Below are 22,869 nucleotides of genomic sequence, written 5' to 3'. Positions count from 1 at the left end.
AGGCACGCAGAGGCTCGATCATAACCGAGAAATCATCGTCTTTTAGAGTGTTTTGTTCGAGATTCCTCATAGTTGGCATGGTGGTCCTGTCCGAGAAACTTTGAACTCGCATGCTGCCTGATGCACATGTTATTCAAGCAAGCAAGCTGAGAAACATGACATGGGAGTCCCATCCGCGTGCACATGTTAGGGTTTCAACCCTAGTGTGTGCGGCAGCCATAGCTCTAAATTTCAAAAATTCATATATTTTTTTTTTTAATTTTAATCCAAATTAAGTATGACATCCTTATTCTATTAATTATTTTTATAATTATGGCTATTAACTATAGTTTTGATATAAATTTCAAATTGAAACCCGAATTATTTTCTATAGAAAATTTTGCATTCTCACATTCATAAAGCACATAAACAATTCATGAATCAACCCAAAAACATGCAAAATTGTTTTAATTCCATATTACATGAATAATAAATGATTACCATGGCTTTGATACCAGTTATAGAAAAATCTTAATGAGAATTTTAATTTACTAATCATGGATGTTGGATTATAACTATAATCTAACATCCTAATATGAAAAATCCTAAAACAATAAAGAAACACATAAACGGATGTGTAAATTCGTACATTGGGTGCAGCAAAATATTATGACTCCTTCTATTCAGGTCTTTAACCCTTGAATCCTATCTGTAGCAGAGTATAATGAAGATCTGAACATGGATTCTCCTTCTATTGACAAATAGAATACATAGTCTTCCTTACTATGTATGCTAAGTATTGCTTTGATTTGTGTGGGCAAATTCTCAACACTAAGGAGTACGAAATTTTGATGAAGAAGCTCAGAGAATTTCAAAAATATAATGATAGAATGAAATTTTTTTCTTTTTGATTCAATTTTTCTGACAAAGGAGAGTCTAGAGTTTGTGTGTGTTGAATCAAAAGACCATTTTGTTCTATTTATAGGGAGATACTAGGGTTAGGTTTTAAAAAATGGGCCGATTAAAAAAGATAAAAATTGTGTTTAAATAAAAGCCTTGGCCGAATTCATTAGTAGGACTCATGGTTTGAATTTTAATATTTTTTGCTTCCAAAAGTGAGACAATCTTTTTTTTTTTCTTCAAAATTATCATTTCTACTAATTTAAATGCTAACTTTATCTATTTTATAACTATAATTAATTATTAAATAAAATTACTATTTGAATATATTTATTAACTAGACCCTCCAAGATCTTTTAATTAACAAATAACTCCTAAATTCTCTTTTCTTATCAAACATGCCCTTCCTTATTAAAATTCGTAAATAAGACATAGTCTTATTTAAAATCCTAATTGATTAAATAAATCAATTAATTGAGACTACAAAACAATGTTATCTCAGTTAGTATGAGGACCATGGGCCTATGTAACCAAGCTCCTAATAAGTAAATCTTTAAATTTATCGAGTAAATTGCTTAACTTATTAATTCCACACGACTCCACTATAGATTTAGAATTGCACTCTTAACTACATAGAACACTCTATATACCAAATATATATATGCTATAAATTATCCATTATTTCAATCACAATAATCATTGATCCTTTATAGACAGTTTACATCGAGAAGGGATACAAATATTATTTTACCCTTTAATGTATTTTATCATTAAAACACTTAGCTACTTGTAAATGATATTTTGGGAAACTAATATAATTACCTAAATGAGCGCTCTATCATTTATCGCGTTAAGTCAAGCTCTAAGAAAACTATCATTTTACTTTTAATGGACATGGAAGCTATAGATGTCTATATCTATGATTAACACTCCCACTCAATTGCACTACCGAGTTCTCAAGATGTAAGTATTATCCCTACGAGTAAGTTGTAACAAACAAGTAAAAGAGCTCATACAATACATTTAAGCTAGAGCTTAACCATCTCAGGATTGATATCAAATGATCTATGATCAGTTACGTGACATTGACTTAGAAAAAATATAACATTAAGTTTATGATATCTTTTCCACTGTCAATACTGCTCCAGTCTGACGTATAACCAATACATCGAATCCTGGTAAACCCTAATGCCCTTGATCTTCAATTGTAGGCTCATTCTCTTCCATGTATTCAACTAATGACACTTCTTCATTATTCAGACAACTCTCATAACTTTCATTATTGGAGTTATTACATTCTGAATCATGCGCCATTAAATTATCATATAAAGATCTTACCATGTCCGTCAAGTGATTAATCTCTCCTAGAAGTGATTGTAGAAGTGATAGTATATTCTCCTCTTCTTCAGTTGGTTGGGGTGAGTTTGGGTAATAAGGAGAGTATTCGTGACTCCAATCCTAAAGTGATGGATCCCAATGCCAGTTGTAATCAAAATCCGCCATATCATTCAACAGATTTATTACATCATGACCTCTCCTTAACAAAGGCTCTCCAATTACCTCTGCTCCATAATTAACCAAACTTCTTGTTTCATCATCAAGTCCGTTATAAAAGAACCAAGTAAAACACTCACTTGAAAAATTGGGATAACATTTCTCTCTGCGCATTTTAAATCTCGCCCAAGCAGAATCGAATGACTCATTGTGTTGTTGGACAAAATTCACAAGGTATAGCATCTAGATTTTTCTTACAGGTTAAACACATCAGTAAAACATTAGTAAAATTAAATAAAAAGAAACCAAATTAGAATAGAATTCAACTATATTGATATTAACTAAAACAGTCCCTGACAACGACGCCAAAAACTTGTTGTGATATTTTAACACGCAAGTATACGTATCGTTTTAACAAGTTAAACTTAGGTAAGTGAGATCATTCCCACGAGTACTGTAGCTAAGTACCAATCAATTGAATTCTTGTTTCTATTTGGCAATCAAATAAATAAACTTTGAAATTAAATAAAATAAGCAAAAATAAATAAAACAAACAAATAAGAGATTTAACAATAAATGTAAAATTAGGGATATAATTTCAATTGTATCTATCTATTATGGTCTAACATGATTCAATTCCTATTACTAAATTTTATGCAATAGCAGATTTACTCAAGTAATTTATAGTTTTCTTAGATATATAAATCTCAATTACATGCAAATTTTCTACTCTCGTGATAAATTAAACATGTAAAAAGCATTAAACATAAAAACCCTATAAGCTATCCAAACCATATACGTACTCTTGTCTTATATTAAAATTTATTTCTATTTCACTATAGCATAATTGAGACTCATTTTTCGGATTTCGCATCAAAATCATAAATATTTAATTGGTGATCAGACAATTAAAAGTAATTAAACACGAATGAAATAGAATACATAGAAATTGAGAGAAATTAAATCACATTAAAACCATAAATTAATGTCAAACAATATTCACCTAACCCCTAATAAATTGTTTAGCTACTCATGTTCATCATAGCAAATTCACACATATTAATTCAGAATAGAAGAAGAAAATAGAAAAGAAAAGAATGTTGAAAATCCCGTTGAAAAATCCTTCGCGATTGATTTTGCTCTCCAATTTTCGTACTCCTGAATTGCTTGCTGAAAAATATTAAAGTCCCACTCTTTTTATAGCTAAAAAAAGATAAAAAAAAATATATCATCTTTTTGGAAATTAAAGGGGCGGGTCTCAACATGGAAATCTTATGCCTCGACCCATGTTTCCAAATCTTCACGTCCTCCATAGATTGCTAGACACGGGCCTAAACACGGGCCTAGGCACAACCCCCTTTACTTGGGCAGTGAGTTTTCTACTACGTCGGCTGATAGTATTTTGACCATAATTCTCTCGATATTGCTCAGAATTAGACGATTTAAGATGTTACGGAAAGATAAAAGAGAGATCTAGAACTTATGTTTTGACTTTCTCCAAAATTTGATAAGAACATAGTCTAATTTAGGCTTGAAGTTTTAGCTTTATTTTCTTGCACAATTTTCTCATTTTTATAAATCAACTTTTTGTGAGATTTGGCTAATTTATACATTCCAAGTGTCGAAACTTGAAATTAAAGAAAGCAAGTATAATTATATTTCAAAAAGTGACAATGAAAAAGAAAATTAACTTTAAAAATAACATAAATAATAGACTAAAAAATATTCTAACACTACTAAAGTGCATTATGAAGACAAAGGTGTTGATAACAGTTTTGAATGTAAAATGAGATACAATTATTATAAATAATGCCTATGCTATTATAGTACATTATGAAGACAACAATGTTGATAACAATTTTGAATGTAGTAATAACTATAGATGAGTTACAGTGATAACAATAACTTTGAATGTAGTAGGAACTATATATAATTTAAATTTCATAATAAATATTAATTAAAAATATCTGAAAAATTTATACGCAAGTTCATATTTAAGTTATTGATCCACTCTATTTTTGTAATACTTATACTAAGGATAGATTTGTACCTAATTTTAATTATGTTCAATAAATTATAAATTTTATAATTTAAAATTTAGATTTTAGTTTTTATTTTATCATTTTAATCTTTAAAATATTTTATTTATTAATCATACCCAGTAAATATATAATAAAATTAATAAAAAATTAAGATAAAAAAAATATCTAAACTACTGAAAATAAATATTTAAAACACCCGCTTGCGAAACACAAATTGTTTTCTAATTGAAAAAGATACATTGATAAATATTGTATGTGTTTTTTTTTTTTTTTTTTTTTGAAAGGTAAATATTATATGTGTTTACATCATATTATGTTTTATATGTTTTTTTTTATAATTACTTTATAAATAGTGTATAGTTATGTTAAATTCCCTTCAAAGAACTACAAAAATCCTATAAAGTTCTTCAAAGTCTTTACTTTGCAAATAGTGTATTATCATTTAAATGCTTGTAATACATGGCTTTAGGGGTACAAGCCCTGCAAAATTGATAAAAATAAGGGCTTTTTTACATTTTTCAAGGCAAAATGAATATTACACAATATACACACTTCTCTGGTTAAAGAATGCCTAATAAACAGAATAACCTTAAGACTCCATTATCCCTTTCTGTTTTGGCCACCAAACACTATAGAATAAAGATGATTACAAAACTAAAGGTTGTGGTTGCATTCATCTCTAAACTAAAGGTTTCATATGTGGCTTGCTGTGCTAGCACCATTTACATTTTAGAGCCATGATCCTACCTATCATAACAAAACAAGCTATAGCATCAATGGGAACTCGGTATTAAGGATCGAAAGTTCGAAAGGATGGTAAAGAAACTAAAGAACAGAGAAAAAGATGAGAAGGAAGACATACTAGTCAGCAAGTTGTAAACACCCTAGGTAGTTCAAACTGGCAGATCACAGTTCTGCTTAGCAATTCCCATCGATTTTGCGTTGATGCCATAAGATGACAGAACCTTTCTCCGAATAAACCAACCAAATCAACCAATTAAAATAAGAGAAGTCACATAATTTCTGGCTATGCAAACAGTTGAGAGAAGTCATATGATGACGAGGAGAGTATTCTCAATTATTAGCAGCTTATTGCTATTACATATTTACTGTAAATCCTTTTACAAATTTTCTCTGTTATGCTGCTATAAGCATCTGGTTTAGACTTTTGTATAGGATTATGATCTTGTCAACATGTAATCTCTAAACACAGACACTGCAATTTTTTTTTATCTAACCTAGAGCCACTAAAGAAAATATTGGTAACACATGATAAAATTGGTGATAAACAATCAAGTCAATAAACAACACCTACATTGCAGGTAACCTTGTTGATTGTTTTTAATCACTATTTATAAATACTTTTAATATTTCCAATACATAGATAAGCTGTAAACAAAAATTCATTATAGTGTATAATATAGTAACAGGGACCTCTACAAATTCTGAAAATTTTGAAAAATTTAAGTTGCCAAAATTAGAATTCAAACAGTAAGTTGCACGCGCAAAACAAACACCATGCAGCAAATTGTTTTAATCACTGTTTTAATATCTTAAATAATTCAAAATTTCCTAAAAATTAGAGGGAGGTCCCCTGTAACTACATTATACAACGTCATGTGAAAAGAAAATAGAGTTCCAGTTAATCCATGAACCAAAAATACTAAACGTACCTAAAAAATAACAATTAAAACAATCACTACTTAATAATGTTTGTATATAGATATGTACATACATCATCCCAAGAAAATAGTAGCGTATGTGTATTAGATAAAAGTTTTACGGGTCATATAGACATATTTCTAGTAAGAAGGAATGGTAATACTTACAATAGGCTCAAAATCTGGGTTACACAAGTTGAAGGTGAGGTTTCTCATTAACATTAAAACCTGTAAGAATCACCAATACAATAACGCACGTTACTTCAAATGTTCAATTTTATTATGCAACAAAAATTATACAGTTAATTTACTGATTTACATTAGATTTAGATTGGCGCCTTTAACAATAACAAATCAATATGATATGCATAACTGAAGCAAATTTAGTCAAACGAATATATTATGTGCTAATGTGGGCAATACAAAATGTATTGAAGTCTAACATGATAACTTAAAAGTAACACGAGTTTTCACTTCTGACAACTTTCACTACATAGACAAGTCGGCTTCATTGAACCAAACCAGCTTTTAAAGGTGGACCAATGGATCAGATCTACAAGTTATATCAATATGATCCCATTCATAAAATAAGGCAGAACAAAGTAGAAGTACTGTTACTGAGCCCCAGAGATAAATAATATTCTAGCGTTCATGATCGAAGGTTTACATAGTAGCTGCTGACAATTGGTTGCCAATATAACTTTATGCCACCTTTGGGAACTTCAGCATATTAGCGGTGCTCAACACTACCTACGGATGTCATGCTACTATTGGTGCAATTTAATACTAGGTCCCACATATTTTAATTTAATAATTACTATGAAAAAGCCGCTAATCACTTGTAACACGCAACTACCTAAATAGCAATTCTCTTTTCTTATATACTTTCTTATTAGAGTGACAAAAATTCTTCAGTTTCAGATGGCATGATACATGAGAAGACATATTAAGTATTAATGACTAAATTATAAAACCCAAACTGGCAATAGTATATTACTGGAACCCAAATATACTTCCTGCAACTAGTTCTTTTAAGGTTCTAGATGAAAGAAAGAAAGAATGAACTAATGAAGGAACGAAAAAGGTGAAGAAGAAGCTCACGGTCTCAAAATTAATGGGATCCATCTCCTTGAGTTTCTGTACATGGTCATTAGTGTCCGGATCAAAGACACTCCCGATAAAGCTATAAACTTCAGCAAAATCTGGTCCTGTAGATAGGAAAAATAAAAAAGATCATTAGAATTAACAACCTGATCATCTTCAACATAATTCGTCCAATGAATTGAAATTTAATTATAATTTGGATGATTACCGTGGAGCACAGAACCTTGTTTCCCATGCTTTGGTATCTCAGAACCTGGTATTGATCTACATGAGCTTTCAATGCCACAAATACTGTTGTTACTATTCCTTGTAGCCCCCTTTGATGCAATATCAGCTGAATCAGTAACGTTGTATGCAATAATAAGCATTGGAAAGTTCCCTTTAACAAAATTCAAAACCACAAAACTACAACTAATACAGAACACACAAAAAGAAAATAAAAAAATGCATGCCTTGAGTTGCTTGAAGATTACCAAATTCTTCCTGGGATGTTATTTTACTTGAAGTGGGACTTATCAACAAAGAAGCTTCATCCCATGTTGAATACGCAGGCACCAAAGCATTCATTGAAGAAGGATAAACTAAGGAAGCTTGAAGGGGAACCAAAACTGAAAATACAAGATAACCCAAATCATAAAAACAAAAATACTTGTTTAGCTTGAATTCTACACAAAATGGCATATTATTATCTTCTAACATTAACATGAACATGAACAAACCATTTTTGGATGCCTTTTGAGGGTAAGGGTGTGCAGCTTTGCGCTTGGGGCGTGGTGGAGGAACATGAGCAAGAGTCCCGTTCTTCTGCACTTTCTGAAAATATTTCTGGGCATGACTTCTAATCTGCAGAAGAAGATCAATTCAATTCAAATTTCAAACACAAAAACGAGACAAAGAAACTCGTAATTTGTTCTAGTAAAAAACTGTATTTGACATAGCTTACAAACCTGAATGACTGTCTTGGAACCCACAAAATCTTCGATCTTTTTCCAGTCACGATCAAACCTGTACAAAATTCAATTCAAATCAACATAATTGAGAACTGAAAGTAAAATAGTTATACATATATACTTTATATATATATATATATACTGACAGTTGAAGAGCTTCGAGGAACTTGTCGTGTTCTTCCTCGGCCCAGCTTTCTCTGGACTTGGTTATGGTATAGGGCTTTCTGATCTTCTTGGCTGAGGCATCGGCGGGCGTCGTTGATTGTGGATTATTGGAAGGGTTAGAGTTCATCTTTACTTTAACGGAGACCAACCACCATAGACGAAGATCACTGAGCTTAAACACACAGAAGAAAGAAAATCAAACTGAAAAGAGAGAGAGAGAGAGAGAGAGAGGTGAGCAATTTGAGGCCGCTCAATTATTTGGACTACGGCGATTTAATATTTGGACTACGGCGATTTAATTTTCTGGTTAAGCTTTATCCTCCTCCACGTACGCGGGAGATTTCTTACCATGTATCATTTCTTTCTTTAATACAATTGTTTTTGCAATTAAGTCCCTTCAATCTTAATGATAACGATAAGGTACAAAATAATAGAAATATTCTACAGTGCACCTCCTTAAAGGGTATCCATTCGAAAGTATTTTTTAGTCAATTTTTTTTCTTATGGTCATATGTTATAATTATTTAAGATATCTTCAAAATTTTTAATAAATTAGAAAAATTTAACATGCTTAAAACAGGGTTCAAACAGTGTATTGCACGCGTGACTATTTTATTTTATAGCGTGTAAAATAGATTGTTTGAACATTATTTTTTATATCATGATTTTTTTTTTTTTTAATTTTGTAGGATATTCTAAATAACTATAAGGTACACAAATATAAAAAAATAAACTAAAAAGTTTTCTTTTAGATGCTGAAACAGGAAGATGATACATCAGTGCATCCCTAAAGGGATGCATTGTAGAAGCATCCACAATAATTTTTTGTGTAGCATTAAATATTATAGGGTTATTCTAAAATGCACCCCCTAAAAGAGGTACACTGATATATTTTTTATTTGTTTTGGCATCTAACAAATTTTTTTTAGTTTAATTTTTTTCATAGTTGTGTACCTTATAGTTATTTAAGACATCCTGCAAAATTTTGAGAAATTTAGAATAAATTACAATGTAAAAAACAATGTTCGAACAACCATTTATACGAGTGCAACAGACTGTTTGAACCCTATTTTCATGATCTTAAATTATTTTAAATTTCTCCAAATTTACAGAATGTCTTAAATAATTACAACGTACACAATCACGAAAAAAATTGGACTAAAAAAATCTTCTGGATTACGAAACAAATGGGCATGCACCAATGCAACCCATTTATAAGGGTGCATTGTAAAATTTTCCAATATTATATTAATTCTATCTCTCATTGTTATGCAGATTATAAGTAATTGTTTGTTTCCATCTCATCCACTTGTTACTTCTCTCCTTTGGTCCCAACCCCCAGAAGATTGGATCAAGATCGATTGTGACGTTAAGGTGGGGAATGAGCCTATGGGTGTGGTGTCGTTAGCTAGAGATCACTTGGGATTGGTTTTGTGGGTGGCTACCAACAGGTTCAGCTTTTCTGGCCCATTGATCGGCGAGGTTGTGGCTTGTTTGTTATTCATGGAGACGGACAGTGGCTTCTTGGAAGCATCTTTTTGTGCTAATTGGAAGCAACTCTTAGACAGTTATCAAAATGCTGAAGGGATCCTATTCTAGTTGGGGTATTGATAAATATGTGCATCAATATTATAGACTCTCAAATTTATTTTTGGTTGAAATATCTCTTTTATTTTTAAACTTTGTAATTTTGCGACCTATAATATGGCTAAGTGAGTCTTTTCCCAAAATATAATTCTTATAGTTTAATTATCAACAATACCAGTAACGATTATTTTGAATGACTATGAGATCTGTTTTTTTTTTCTTGACATTGGGGAGGGGGTTTTTGAACTTGTGACCTCCTCTTTATGAGGAGAAGTGTGGAACCACTAAGCTATGTAATAGCCATTTAGAAAAAAGTCCCTTAAGTATTTTCTTTTGCGATTTACACCCTAGTTTTCTAATTTGTCTACATAACTTGCTTGCTCTTTTTTTTAAGGGTAACTTGCTTGCTCTTTTGGTTTAACCAAAAAAAAAAGAATGATCAAGATGAGCTAGTTCATCATATGTGTCATTGTTGCAAATCTTATAGGACAAGTGGGCTATAATGTTGCTTGTTCTCTTGGTAATGGCTGAACAGATCACATGTATAAATGTCTCAATTACAACTTAACTTTCATAAATTGACTTAGAAGACAATGCCATGTGAACTTCAAATACTTACGTCTCTTGCAAATTTTTCAAACCTTATCAAATGTCTTTAGAACCACTTATTTAACAAGCCTTAGATAGGTATGCATTCCATACTCAATCATCAAGTTCTCACATTCTCTACTACAAAATATTTTAGTAAACTCTAATAGTAATATTTCTTCTAAAGAGAAAAACACACAAAGGAAGATCAACATGGCCTTTGGATTATCTGGCTTTGTTCAGGGTAAGAAGGCTCTTCGAATATCGCTTTCAGGCATCAAAGAAGCAACTTTGAAGTCTTCAACCACTCCAAAACATCTCAGTTGAACTGATAACTGTAATTTGTAGTGTTGACATAGTTAGATTCACAGAAAACAATTTTGTAGAACACATACTTTTACCCTTTTTCTTAGAAAAAGGTTGCGAAACTAGTACATAGAAATGACTCATTTTATTAAAACTTGTTCATATTTAAATTAAATTCCATTTTTCTTGCTGCCATGTCTTTTTCAAATCAATGTCACTCTTTGCCAACTTCAAAGCTCAGCTCACTGGCCTTTATTTGAGAAGAATTAAGTAAAAAATAACATTACTCAATCACTCACAAGCATTGCTTGTACTGAGATCTGTTGAAATGAAGAAACTGATTTTGATGGGTGCTACAACTTTCTTTTCTTTCTTTTTTGGACATGTGCTTCTATTTTGTTTGTTACTACATAACTTAGCTTTCATCTTCTATTATATTTTGAGTTGTATTTTCATTGCAGGGACTCTTAGGAACAAACTCACAATATGTATTTCATTTCCCTTGGGAGTAGCTTCTACCAATTAGAACCGAAATTAATTAGTTTAATGAGACATGGGGTCAAAAATGAGCTTGCAAGAAATTTTATTACCAGAGACTAATCCTCATCTCAAAACTCTATCATGGGGTTAGAAAGTGGTACCAACATAAATAAAAACGATTCACTGGAGAAAAGCTTTTGTGGGACATTTTCATTTCATTCCCAAAGGAAAAATATTCACATGGTGAATGTGATGGCATCTTTGCCATACAAAATTGTAACAATTAATCACTGTTGTCAGTAGTTATCATCAATCTATAACGATCCAAAAGCAGCAGAGTAAGTTCATAAAGATAAAAGAGAAGCTAAAAAGTCTCAAACTTTCTTAGGCTACTTGAGTTGCATCAAGCTGAATTGAATGGAACCTGCACACCCTGATTATTAAAAAGAAATAGTTTTTCTCTGCTTAAATTGCATAAGCTTTTTTCTTAGTGCAGGGTCTTAAAGGCAAGTTCTCTTATCAGGTTTTTAGTCATACCATCAATTTTCCTGCCTTAAACTTAGACTAACTCCTAGCAATTCTCAAGTTTAACAAAAAAAACCAATTGGCTTGAGGGTTCTAGAAAGAAACGGTCTTATAATTTTCACTAAGGCCTAACGGCTAGGAATGTTCGTGTTGCTCCGTTTTTTGACCATTTTTTCAAACCAACTAGCTTATTTTTCAATTTCTCAATAGTGCAATGCAGATGATTTGAGTGATTTGAGCAATTTGATATGTTCGTGGTAAAATTTGATGTAAATACGCCTGAGGAAATTTTGCATTGTGAACTAAAATTATAGAGGCTTCTAATGAAGAAACCTCTCCAAAAATAGGCGTATGCCACTAATAGCGGCGAACACACGGTATTCTTTAGTAAAAGGCGAAAGAATAGTTCGCTTTGTGTTCACCGCGTGGCTGCGTGAATTTTTCAGACTAAAGACTTGTGTTCTTATAGTTGTTGATTTACTTGGTTTCTATTCTCTGTTTCCGATGTGGGATATTTTCACAATAATGTCTCTTGTTGTAGCTCATATGCACCCACTCATTGCGCTAGTCTCCTGGGAAAATAAATGTATTGGAATAGAACAACCAAATATATATATTATTTTTTTGCAATGGGCTACAAACATATATTATTGTTTGTTTTGGCTTCAAATTTTTTTATTTATAATAATATAATGAGGGGGTGAAGATTAATGTAGCTAGCTAATGGACAAAAATTTAAGTACACAATATCAAAAGAGTGAAAATGAAGATTACAAACATTCCAAAATATTACTCTACAATCAATGTTGACAGAGATCAAACAAGTCTTACTTACTACCTTATGTTGGTGAAGTTTTCAGATATGAAAATTATAGATAAGGTGAAATTACAATTCTTTGCAGATTGATATCTCAACTCTCAGAATTAATTGGTGGGATATTAGTTGGTAGGTATAAATATATACATATTTCTTCATTCAAATGAGTAGTGCAAACCAAAGAGCCAAAGTAGTTGGATGGGGTCTAGTAAGAAGCATAGTCCTTCAGCAATCACATGGTGTTGTCTGCAATATTATAACTTTGTTTCTCTTGTTAATTGAACTAGAAAGAAGGAAAAGATATGGATGATAAGCTAGTTCATTATATATGTTTCGTAATGGTTTATCTATGTTGCAAATCTTATAGCTCAAGTGGGCTCTATTACAGCTAAACTTTCATATATCACTTGGAAGACAAAGCCATGTGAATTTCAAATGCTTATGTTTCTTGCACATATGTCAAACCATCCCAAATGTCTTAGGAACCACTTGTTGGCTATGTATGCATTCCAACACTCCATTCATCTAATAATCTATATAAGGCTACATAACCACAAAACCAAATCATCAAGTCCTCACATTCTCTACAACAAAATATTGTTTTGAATTACTCTAATACTTCTTCTAAACAAAAATCATACAAAGGAATATCAACATGGCATTTGGATTGACTCGTTTTGTTCAGGGTAAGAAGGCTCTTCGAAGATCGCTTTCAGGCATCAAAGAAGCAACTTTGAAGTGTTCAACCATTCCAAAAGGCTACTTTGCTGTCTATGTTGGAGAAGATCAGAAGAAGCGTCATGTAGTGCCTCTTTCGTATCTAAATGACCCTTCATTTCAAGACTTGCTTAGTATGGCTGAACAAGAATTCGGATATGAACATCCCATGGGCGGACTCACAATTCCTTGCAGTGAAGACATCTTTATTGATATCACCTCTCAGTTGAATTGATAACTGTAATTTGTAGCACTGACATAGCTAGATTCACATTAAACAATTTTGTACATCATATACTTCACCCCAAATAGTAAATAGAAATGACTCATTTGATCAACACTTGTTCTCTTTTCTGTCTTTTCCTAACTTCAAATCTCATCACTGCCCTTTATTTGAGAAGAATTTAAAATCAACTTCAACATTAATAATATTTGTGAATCACAAACAATAATTGCTGCAAAAACGAAGGCACTGTTACTTTCTTTGATAGTGCTCAGCTTTCATTTCCCTGATCTTTAACTGGTATACTAATTCAAGTGGATAAATATAACTAAATTAATTGGAATTTTTTTAAAAAAATCATAACTACAAATTAGAAGGGTTTATCTCAACTCTCAAGGCAAAGGACTACAAAATGTGTTCTCTAAGCCAAATGACTTGAGTGAAACAATAACTTCTACATGGAAAAATGAGCTTCAGATACACACTTTCCAAAACTTCATGTTTAAGGTACTAAAACTAAAACTAAACACTTTCCTATAAAGAGATTTTAGAGAGAGAAAGAGAGATTACTCATTTGAGTTCTGTTTTCATATATGTCTTATTGATACTTATAATCAATGTTTCTGTCTATGCCAACTTCAAAACACATTAGCCTTTATTTGACATCACTTATATGTATCACTAAAATCAATAATTGCTGACCAAATGAGGCACTGATTTTACTGAAACCAACTGATGTAGAAACCAAACTATAGACTTACAAAGTCATTTACAGGCATTAGTGAACTTTTTACAATAAATTTGAAGTGCCAAATTCATAGTACTATTAATTTACAGATTAGTAAGGATAATTAAGGACAAGAATTCTAGATGTCAACACAAATAAAACAATTCATTGAAGAAAAAGTTAAGTAGTAATTCATTTGTATCATTCTTAGAGAACATTTTCATTTCAGTCCCCAAGAAAAAAATATTTACATGGTGTTGGCATCTTTGCCATACAAAATTGTAACAATTAATCATTTTTGTCAGTAGTTAGCATCAATCTATACTCATCATCAGACATTTAAGCTTGAAACAAGATTAATGAAAGTATCTTCACTGCATGGAATTGTTAGAGCACCCATTGGATGATCAAATCCGAATTCTTCTTCGACTTGACATAGCAATTCTTGGAATGAAGAATGGTTCAAGTATGATACAGGGATAACAAATCTTGTCATTTTGTTCTTCCCAACATAAACTGCCAAATACCCTTTTGGAACATCTTTTGCACTAGAAAAAGGCCTCTGAATTAGTTGCTTGGCATGAACTACACCGGGAAAACGAAAACCCATAATTGTTGGTCTCTAAAGGTAGAAGAAGGAAGAAATTTGTAATCAAAGAGAGTTCTACAAATTTTGCAAAAGAAAGCTCTATTACTTGAGAATGTGAGGAGTTGAGTGGAGAATGTGAGGATTTTATGCTACTATATATAATGTTGAAAAATTTTGTGTGGAAATGAATGGTGAAGTTTGAAGAGTCAATTAATGAGCAATCACATGGTTGTGTCTTCCTACTCCTACTCATCATACTTGATTCAAAGTTGACAACCAACTTATTGGACAGCCACAAAGATAAACTTTGGTAGTTGAAGGATTCATTAGGAAATCAAATATGTTCCAAAATGGTTTATCTTTGCTGCAAATATTTTGTATCAAGTGGGGTACCCTTGTAGTTTGTTCACCTGGTCATGTCTATACATATGTCACAGTTACAATAATCAAGTATTCATATGTGAGTCACAAGACAAATCCATGTGAAGACTCAAATACTTGTGTTTCTTTGAAAATACCTAACCAACCCAATTCATCTATATATACATGCACATTACCACAAAACTCAATCTTCAAGTTACCACATTCTCTACTCTAATAATGATTTCATGTGTGATTTGAGGTCACTTTCTAATGTTGAAGAAGCAACTTTGAAGACTACAAACATTCCAATAGGCTACTTTGCTCTCTAATCTATGTTGGAGAAGATCAAAAGAATAGTTATGTGTGTACCTTTGTCTCAAGAGTATGGAAGATCAGAAGAAGAAGAAGAAGAATGACATATTCATTGATTTGTCTATACTCATAATTTGGCATTCAAATGAGAAATAAGATTAAGATGGATCAATGTGTTTATGTTATTTAATTTGCAAGGGAAAGAAGAGATCTAAGAGAAATACTAAGGAAACCCAATTACATTTTTCTAAAATCAATGTTTTTGGTATGATATGATTTGGTATATATAGATTTTCCTTTATCCAAATGAATAGTGAGAACTAGAGATAAGTAGAATAGTCCTTAAACAGTCACATGGTATTATCTTTCTACATAATTTGCTTGCTCTTATTGGTTGAACTAAAGAGAAGGGTGATCAAGATGAGCTGTCTTTTTGAGAAAGACCGGTTTTTCATTGTTACAAATCTTATAGCACAATATTGTTGTTTGTTATTGGTAATAGACATGTATAAATATCTCAATTACATTTACAACTAAACTTTCATATATGACTTAAGACAGAAATTGTGAACTTTAAATGCTTATAATGTCTGTTGCAAATTTGTCTAGAAATACTAAGGGAACCAAATAACACGGTGATATATTGCTATTTTAGTACAATTCAAGGTTACATGTATTTTTATTTAATAAATAATATAAAAAATTATTAACCACTCATAATACACCCCTTTAAGGTACCTAATAGTAGGCCCGGCTAGGCGGGCTAGGCCTGTGACTAGGGTTCACCTAGCCTAAGGGCTCAATTTTTTTTTTTCCTTCTTATAAAATTATATATTTTTATTACTAATTTTCAAAAATACTATATTTTTTTTTAATATAAGGGTCTAAAAATAATTTTTTAATGCTGAAATTTGTCAAACCTTATCAAATGTCTTGAGAACCACTTATCTTATAAGCATTAAATAGCTATGCATTATATACTACTAAATATTTTTGACAACTCTAAATATTTTATATATCAACCCAATGGAGGAACATCTTATTCACTATACATAATACATACAATACAATACAAGTAACCAATGAAAAAAAAAACAATAAATTAATTACTATAATAATGTAATATATAACTATATATCATATACACAACATGTATACCAAGAATCAATTAATCAAAAAAAAGAAAAGAAAAAAACATATGGTATTATTAATTAATGCTTTTGTGTGGTCTTTTGATACTTATTTTTGATCCAATGAAATCCAAGTGATGTGCCTTCTTTAACTTTCTTTACCCCACTCGAAGCAACCGCCTTCGTTTTGACGAACCCTTCTCCAACCTTTTGCTTGTAGTTAGCCCCGGATCCGGATCCGGATCCTCGGGTCTTCTTGGGTTCATGAATCGGGTCTGGGTTGTAGTCCCACTGATCCGCCCATGAGGTTTCTGATGACTTTTCCATTATTGTGAATATTTTCTGTAATACAAATGCTTTGGTTTTATGGTTCTTTGTAATAATGTTAAGTGATGAAAGCCTTATATATATATATAGCATTTTAGAACAAACACGTTTAGAAGGTTAATTTTTTTGGTTGACAAGAATGCCCTTTTGACTTTTTGAGTTTTCTTCTTTTTCTTAGTCTAGAAGATTGGAATTGTCGAAATAGATAATGTCAAAGAAAAAAGTGTAATTATTAAAGTAATATAACGCCGTGTGGAGGAGGAGATGTAATTTGATTGGGTTCTAGAATTGTCGAGTAGCTAACTAGATTTGACCAAAACTCATTGATGGCTTTTTCTTGGAAAGGAAAAGGAATATTTTTTGACTAGTTAAAATGAAATGAAAGATAAAACTAAACACTCTCCCTTAAAACAGATTTTGTTTTTTAACATAAATATGAGACAGAGAGAGAGATTGCAAGTTGATGTAAATACAAGGATTCTGGATTTGAAAGTATGAAAGTTGGAAAACAACAGCTCTATATAATATAAATGAGAATTGATATTAGTCTTACCACCTTCTCGACATGTCAAGTTACGATTGGCTAGCGATACTCCCTAATAGTTATTATATTAAATTATATGAGACTCGATACTTAACTAACCAATAGCGATATTGACACATAAAATGATGCAATACACCACCACTGGTGTCCTTTAACATTACTCAATATAAATATATATAATGGGTATTACCCATGATTGGATAAATTTAGAAAATTTTGAGTTTTTATGCTTAATTTCTTTATCTAACTAAAAAAATCTCTCATTTCTATATTATATGGGCTGAGATTGTTCCATTGGTAAAAAAAAATTTTTTTAAAAAAAAAGTTTTTTAGCAAGAAAAATAAGAAAAGAAAAAGTTAAGTTTGACTTAAATATTTTTGTATGAACATATTTTTGATATAGTGTAAAAAGAGATATTTTTTGATATATTTTTTAATTAAGTAGTTAAATTAAGCATATAAATTCAAATTTGTGATTTCATTATTCGTTATTAGATCAAAATTCGATGGTTTGATATTTTTAAAATTAATATTTATAGTTAAATTTGCTTAGTAACTATTCATGAGTAATACCCTTTAAGAAGTGTTACATATATAGGTTTGATATTTTTAAAATTAATATTTATAGTTAAATTTACTTAATGAATTTTCTTTACATTTTAATTACGGTTTTCCGTAAAAATAATACGAAAATAACGAAAAAATTACATAAAAGTAACATGAAAATAACATCTAAATTACATGAAAACAATAACAAAAAATCAACAACAAATTAATATGAATACAACATAAACAGACCGTATTTTTTGTAAATAAAATCAAAATTAAAATTCTGTGAAACCGTATTTTTGTAATTTTTTTTGGTTATTTTTATATATTTGAAATTATCCCTAAATAAAAAGGAATAATTACATAAGGCACTATTTTTTGTTAAATATTTATATATTTATGTTTAAAGAATATAAAAGTAACATCAAAATAACAACAAAAAAACAACAAAAAATAACATATATATATATAACAAAAAATTAACAACAAATGAACAAAATTTCAACATAAAAAGACCGTATTTTATGTAAATAAAATCAAAAAAATCGTAAAAAATATTTAAAATTCCGTGAAACCGTATTTTTGTTATTTTTGTGCATTTGTGAAATTAACCCAAATAAAAATTAGTATTATAGCCCTTTCAAAAAAAAAAAAAAAATCATTAGTACATTTTCACATGACATCATTGTCCATTGAGATGTGGCTCCCTCCCTCCTTTTCCTTTTCTCAGTCCCCAAATCAAATATTTGAAGAACCGCCAATTCGACGATCCGCGTGAAGACAGTAAATTGAATCTCCACCGTTGATTGAGAATACATCAACGCTCAAAATTCATTCTCATAACTCGCAAAGCGGATTACAACACTCCCGCTTCTCATTTCACATCTACTATAAAATCCAACTCAAATCCAATATTCCCTTCAAACCATTTTCCATCAATTTCCCGAGAAACAAACAACAAAAGCAACTACATTTCCTTTCTCAATGGCTCGTACCAAGCAGACAGCAAGAAAGTCCACCGGAGGAAAGGCTCCAAGGAAGCAACTGGCGACCAAGGCAGCAAGGAAGTCGGCTCCCGCCACCGGAGGAGTGAAGAAGCCACATCGTTTCAGGCCCGGAACTGTGGCCCTTAGGGAGATCAGAAAGTACCAGAAGAGCACTGAGCTTTTGATCCGAAAGCTTCCGTTCCAGAGATTGGTGAGGGAAATCGCTCAGGACTTCAAGACCGATCTTCGATTCCAGTCGAGTGCCGTTTCTGCTCTTCAAGAGGCTGCGGAGGCTTACTTGGTGGGTCTCTTCGAAGACACCAATCTGTGCGCCATTCACGCTAAGAGAGTCACCATCATGCCTAAGGATATTCAGTTGGCTCGTAGGATCAGAGGCGAGAGAGCTTAGGGTTTCAACACATTTTACTCGTTCCTCTTTTCTTCTGTAAACATTTATATTATGACTAATTGGGTTGTTAGCTTCTCTTCTTACTGTTTGATCTAATTAATGAAATATTAGTCATTTCAAGAATTTGTGATTTTATTTACACAAAGCAATCTTTTTGCACCATTTTATGTTATAAAAATTCAATCTTTAAAAATCTTGGATATACCAAAGTTTGAAATTCTTGCAATATTATTAAAATTATCTCTATTTGGAAATAGAGAAAAAGAATGAAATAAATCACTTTAGCTTTGTTTACAATCATTTGTTCTAATAAAAGAGTGAACTATAAAACTCAAATGCATTTTCATTTTATAAATGTATTGAGCATAATTTGTTAGTTGAATGTTACAATACAACTTAATAAAGACACTTTAATATGGAGCTGGTTTCAATTGGTTATAGTAGGGTGGGACATGTAGTTTCTATAAAATCAATGTTGCTAAGCTATGATTTCGTGTAAGTATATATAGCTATGTATTTCTTTATCCAAATGAATAGTGAAAACTAAAGAGTCTAGTAGTTGGTTGGGACTTGGATGGGGTCTAGTAAGAAGCATAGTTCTTCAGCAATCACATGGATGATAAGCTATTTCATTATATATGTTTCACACTTGTTTATCTTTGTTGCAAATCTTATGGCACAAGTGGGCTCTATTACAGCTATAGTTTTATGTATGAGTTGGAAGACAAAGCCATGTGAACTTCAAATGCTTATGTTTATGTCTCTTGCAAATTTGTCAAAGCTTCCCAAATGTCTTAAGAACCACTTATTGGCTATGTATGCATTCAAACACTCCATTCTTCTATATAAGGCTACATAACCACATAACCAAATCATCAAGTCCTCACATTCTCTAATACAAAATATTGTTTTGAATTACTCTAATACTTCTTCTAAACAAAAATCATACAAAGGAATATCAACATGGCATTTGGATTGACTCGTTTTGTTCAGGGTAAGAAGGCTCTTCGAAGATCGCTTTCAGGCATCAAAGAAGCAACTTTGAAGTGTTCAAGCATTCCAAAAGGCTACTTTGCAGTCTATGTTGGAGAAGATCAGAAGAAGCGTCATGTAGTACCTCTTTCCTACCTAAATGAGCCTTCATTTCAAGACTTGCTTAGTATGGCTGAACAAGAATTCGGGTATGAGCATCCTATGCGCGGACTCACAATTCCTTGCACTGAAGACATCTTCAATGATATCACTTCTCAGTTGAACTGATAATTGTAATTTGTAGCACTGACATAGAAATTCACATATAACAAATTTGTAGATTATATACAATTTCACCCTTTTTCTTGGAAAAGAAAGGGATTTTTTTTGACTAGTTGAGAAATTACTGGTCATTTGATTAACACTCTTGTTGTCTCTATGGTTGAATTCCATTTTTCTTTTTCTAATCAATATCTTTCTCTTTGTCAATTTCAAAGCTATCTGCCCTTTATTTTTGAATAACTTAGAATCAGAAACATCACTTTCACATTACTCATAAATGTAAATTTATAACTGAGATGAATAAAGTATCATCACTTTGTTAATACTCAAGTCTCAACCTAGCCTTTCTCAAAGCTTTCATTCATTATTGATGGATGTGATAGTGTGATCTCTATAGGTGATGAGTTTTATCACAAAGGTTAAGGATTGGAAATATGTTGGTATGTAAAGATTGGTCATGTAGTAATGAAGCTATGCAAGAAGGTCAAATATTCCCTCTACTCCCAAGAACACAACAATTTTGTTAACTGTCAAGTATTTGAGTCGCTTTTAGACTGGGGGGGATGACACTCAAATAGGAAGTTTCTCTGTTTATGTAAGGCCTTACAACAACTTATTTCCCATACATCCCTTGTTTTTAGTTTTCTGTAAAAGACCGAGGTCCTTGCCAGAAAAAGGGCTGCCTACTTCGTTTTCTCGTTTATCATGTCTGATAAGCCTAAGGCTTATCTTGTGCAGCACAAAATGATTAAATGAAATACTTATAGTCTTTTATGTACATAGACCGAGTTGTCTTAGTGTTTTAATTTTATTAGTCCAATTGTAATTCTAGTTGGCCTAAGTCTTTTTAAGACCAATGTTTATAAATAGAGAGGAAGCAACCTCACTTAGATTAGCTTGGAATTAGATAAGAGCAGACTCTTTGTGGAGAGACTAATCCTCTCAAAAGATTGGGAATTTGGAGAGACGAACCTCTTGAAAGCTCCATATTGTAACTTCATGATTGTTTTTCAGAATAAAGATCATTTGATAAATTGTATTTATTTTGGGAAATAGCTGAAAGATTACTCTATCAATGTCCTTTGTTAAAAAATGGTATGATAAAGAAGGAGAAGAGTGGCCTAAGATTTAAACACATTGATACACGCTTCAATGGATTCAAGGTAAGTTTTCTTCACTTGTTTTTTTACACATTTTTTCATTATACCAGTTGCTATTCAGTCAATGCTATCTGTATATCAATTGTTTGTTTTAAAACTAATCCAAAAATATACATTCTAAATACTATTTTGCAGATCAATAAGAAGGCCAGAGATTCTAGATCTTAATTTAAAGAATTTAACACAAATAAAACAATATATTGAAGAAAAGCTTTAGTATTTTCATTTGTATCATTCTCAAGGACATTTTCATTTCAGTCCTCAAGGAAAAATATTTACATGGTAATGGTATTGACATTCTTTACCATTTACAAAATTGTAACAATCATTTGTGTTAGTAGTTATCATCAATCTATACTCATCATCAGACATTTAAGCTAGAAACAAGATTGATAAAAGCATCTTCACTGCAGGGAATTGTTAGAGCTCCCATTGGATGATCGAATCCGAATTCTTCTTCAGCTTGACACAGCAATTCTTGGAATGAAGAATGGTTCAAGTATGATACGGGGATCACAAATCTTGTCATTTTGTTCTTCCCTACATAAACTGCCAAATACCCTTTTGGAACATCTTTTGCACTTGAAAAAGGCCTCTGAATAAGTTGCTTGGCTTGAACTACACCGGGAAAACGAAAACCCATGATTGCTGAAGTCTCTAAATGTAGAAGAAGAACTCTCAAAGTACTCAAAAAGAAAACTCTAGTACTTGGAGTTGTGAGGAGTTGAGATGTTGAAGAACCCAATCTTAAGAGTATATATAATCAATGTGTTGTGTGGAAATGAATGGTGGAGACTAAAGAGTCAATTAATGAGATGGGCTCTAGTGAGTGACTTAATCTTTGGGAAATCACATGGTTGTGTCTTTCCTAATTATTTGAAAGCCACATGAGAAGAGAAAAATTGTTAGTTGAAGGATCCATTAGGTCATGATCAAATATGTTCCAAAACGGTTTATCTTTTCTGCAATATTTTGCATCAA

General features: G+C 31.5%; 5 protein-coding genes and 1 non-coding gene across 11 annotated transcripts; 3 read left to right on the top strand and 3 right to left on the bottom strand.

Moving 5' to 3' along the window:
• Positions 1–4,830: 4,830 nt before the first annotated feature.
• On the bottom strand, positions 4,831–8,644 carry LOC115721003 (protein REVEILLE 8). 6 transcript variants are annotated; one of them, XM_030650228.2, is made up of 9 exons: positions 8,277–8,644; positions 8,128–8,185; positions 7,900–8,023; positions 7,654–7,788; positions 7,389–7,514; positions 7,178–7,284; positions 6,245–6,304; positions 5,278–5,380; positions 4,831–5,162 (listed from the first exon to the last, which is right to left on the bottom strand). In XM_030650228.2, the coding sequence occupies exons 1-8, from the start codon at positions 8,420–8,422 to the stop codon at positions 5,309–5,311; spliced, it is 828 nt and encodes a 275-aa protein (XP_030506088.2). In that variant the 5' UTR covers positions 8,423–8,644; the 3' UTR covers positions 4,831–5,162; positions 5,278–5,308. The 6 variants fall into 6 exon arrangements, with proteins under 6 accessions (XP_030506088.2, XP_060965887.1, XP_060965888.1 ...); XM_061109904.1 differs by having other exon boundaries at positions 4,831–5,180; positions 8,277–8,630; XM_061109905.1 differs by having other exon boundaries at positions 4,831–5,158; positions 8,277–8,616.
• A 3,451-nt stretch (positions 8,645–12,095) lies between these two features.
• LOC115721541 (U5 spliceosomal RNA) lies at positions 12,096–12,212 on the bottom strand. Its single transcript, XR_004012556.1, has one exon. It is a non-coding gene; the product is annotated as a U5 spliceosomal RNA (small nuclear RNA).
• Positions 12,213–13,032: 820 nt separating this feature from the next.
• On the top strand, positions 13,033–13,826 carry LOC115721011 (auxin-induced protein 15A-like). Its single transcript, XM_030650237.2, has one exon. The coding sequence runs from the start codon at positions 13,254–13,256 to the stop codon at positions 13,548–13,550; it is 297 nt and encodes a 98-aa protein (XP_030506097.1). The 5' UTR covers positions 13,033–13,253; the 3' UTR covers positions 13,551–13,826.
• A 2,712-nt stretch (positions 13,827–16,538) lies between these two features.
• On the bottom strand, positions 16,539–17,059 carry LOC115721007 (uncharacterized). The gene has a single exon (XM_030650231.2). The coding sequence runs from the start codon at positions 16,984–16,986 to the stop codon at positions 16,741–16,743; it is 246 nt and encodes an 81-aa protein (XP_030506091.1). The 5' UTR covers positions 16,987–17,059; the 3' UTR covers positions 16,539–16,740.
• A 1,878-nt stretch (positions 17,060–18,937) lies between these two features.
• Positions 18,938–19,597, top strand: LOC115721006 (histone H3.2). Its single transcript, XM_030650230.2, has one exon. It carries the CDS (start codon positions 19,064–19,066, stop codon positions 19,472–19,474), a length of 411 nt encoding a protein of 136 aa, XP_030506090.1. The 5' UTR covers positions 18,938–19,063; the 3' UTR covers positions 19,475–19,597.
• A 703-nt stretch (positions 19,598–20,300) lies between these two features.
• LOC115721012 (auxin-induced protein 15A-like) lies at positions 20,301–22,619 on the top strand. The gene has a single exon (XM_061109902.1). The coding sequence runs from the start codon at positions 20,438–20,440 to the stop codon at positions 20,732–20,734; it is 297 nt and encodes a 98-aa protein (XP_060965885.1). The 5' UTR covers positions 20,301–20,437; the 3' UTR covers positions 20,735–22,619.
• Positions 22,620–22,869: the final 250 nt, after the last annotated feature.

This window comes from Cannabis sativa, chromosome 2, assembly GCF_029168945.1.
Source record: "Cannabis sativa cultivar Pink pepper isolate KNU-18-1 chromosome 2, ASM2916894v1, whole genome shotgun sequence".
NCBI lineage: Eukaryota > Viridiplantae > Streptophyta > Magnoliopsida > Rosales > Cannabaceae > Cannabis > Cannabis sativa.
The sequence above is the reverse complement of the archived record's forward strand: the minus strand, read 5'-3'. Positions and strand labels throughout refer to the sequence as shown.

Coding starts and splice junctions, on each gene's coding strand:
- LOC115721003 (XM_030650226.2), bottom strand. CDS start 8,422: ATGAACTCTAACCCTTCCAATAATCCACAATCAACGACGCCCGCCGAT. Junction 8,024..8,127: donor GTTCCAAGACAGTCATTCAG/GTTTGTAAGCTA, acceptor CTTCTTCTGCAG/ATTAGAAGTCATGCCCAGAA. Junction 7,515..7,632: donor TAATCTTCAAGCAACTCAAG/GCATGCATTTTT, acceptor TTACTGATTCAG/CTGATATTGCATCAAAGGGG.
- LOC115721011 (XM_030650237.2), top strand. CDS start 13,254: ATGGCATTTGGATTGACTCGTTTTGTTCAGGGTAAGAAGGCTCTTCGA.
- LOC115721007 (XM_030650231.2), bottom strand. CDS start 16,986: ATGGAAAAGTCATCAGAAACCTCATGGGCGGATCAGTGGGACTACAAC.
- LOC115721006 (XM_030650230.2), top strand. CDS start 19,064: ATGGCTCGTACCAAGCAGACAGCAAGAAAGTCCACCGGAGGAAAGGCT.
- LOC115721012 (XM_061109902.1), top strand. CDS start 20,438: ATGGCATTTGGATTGACTCGTTTTGTTCAGGGTAAGAAGGCTCTTCGA.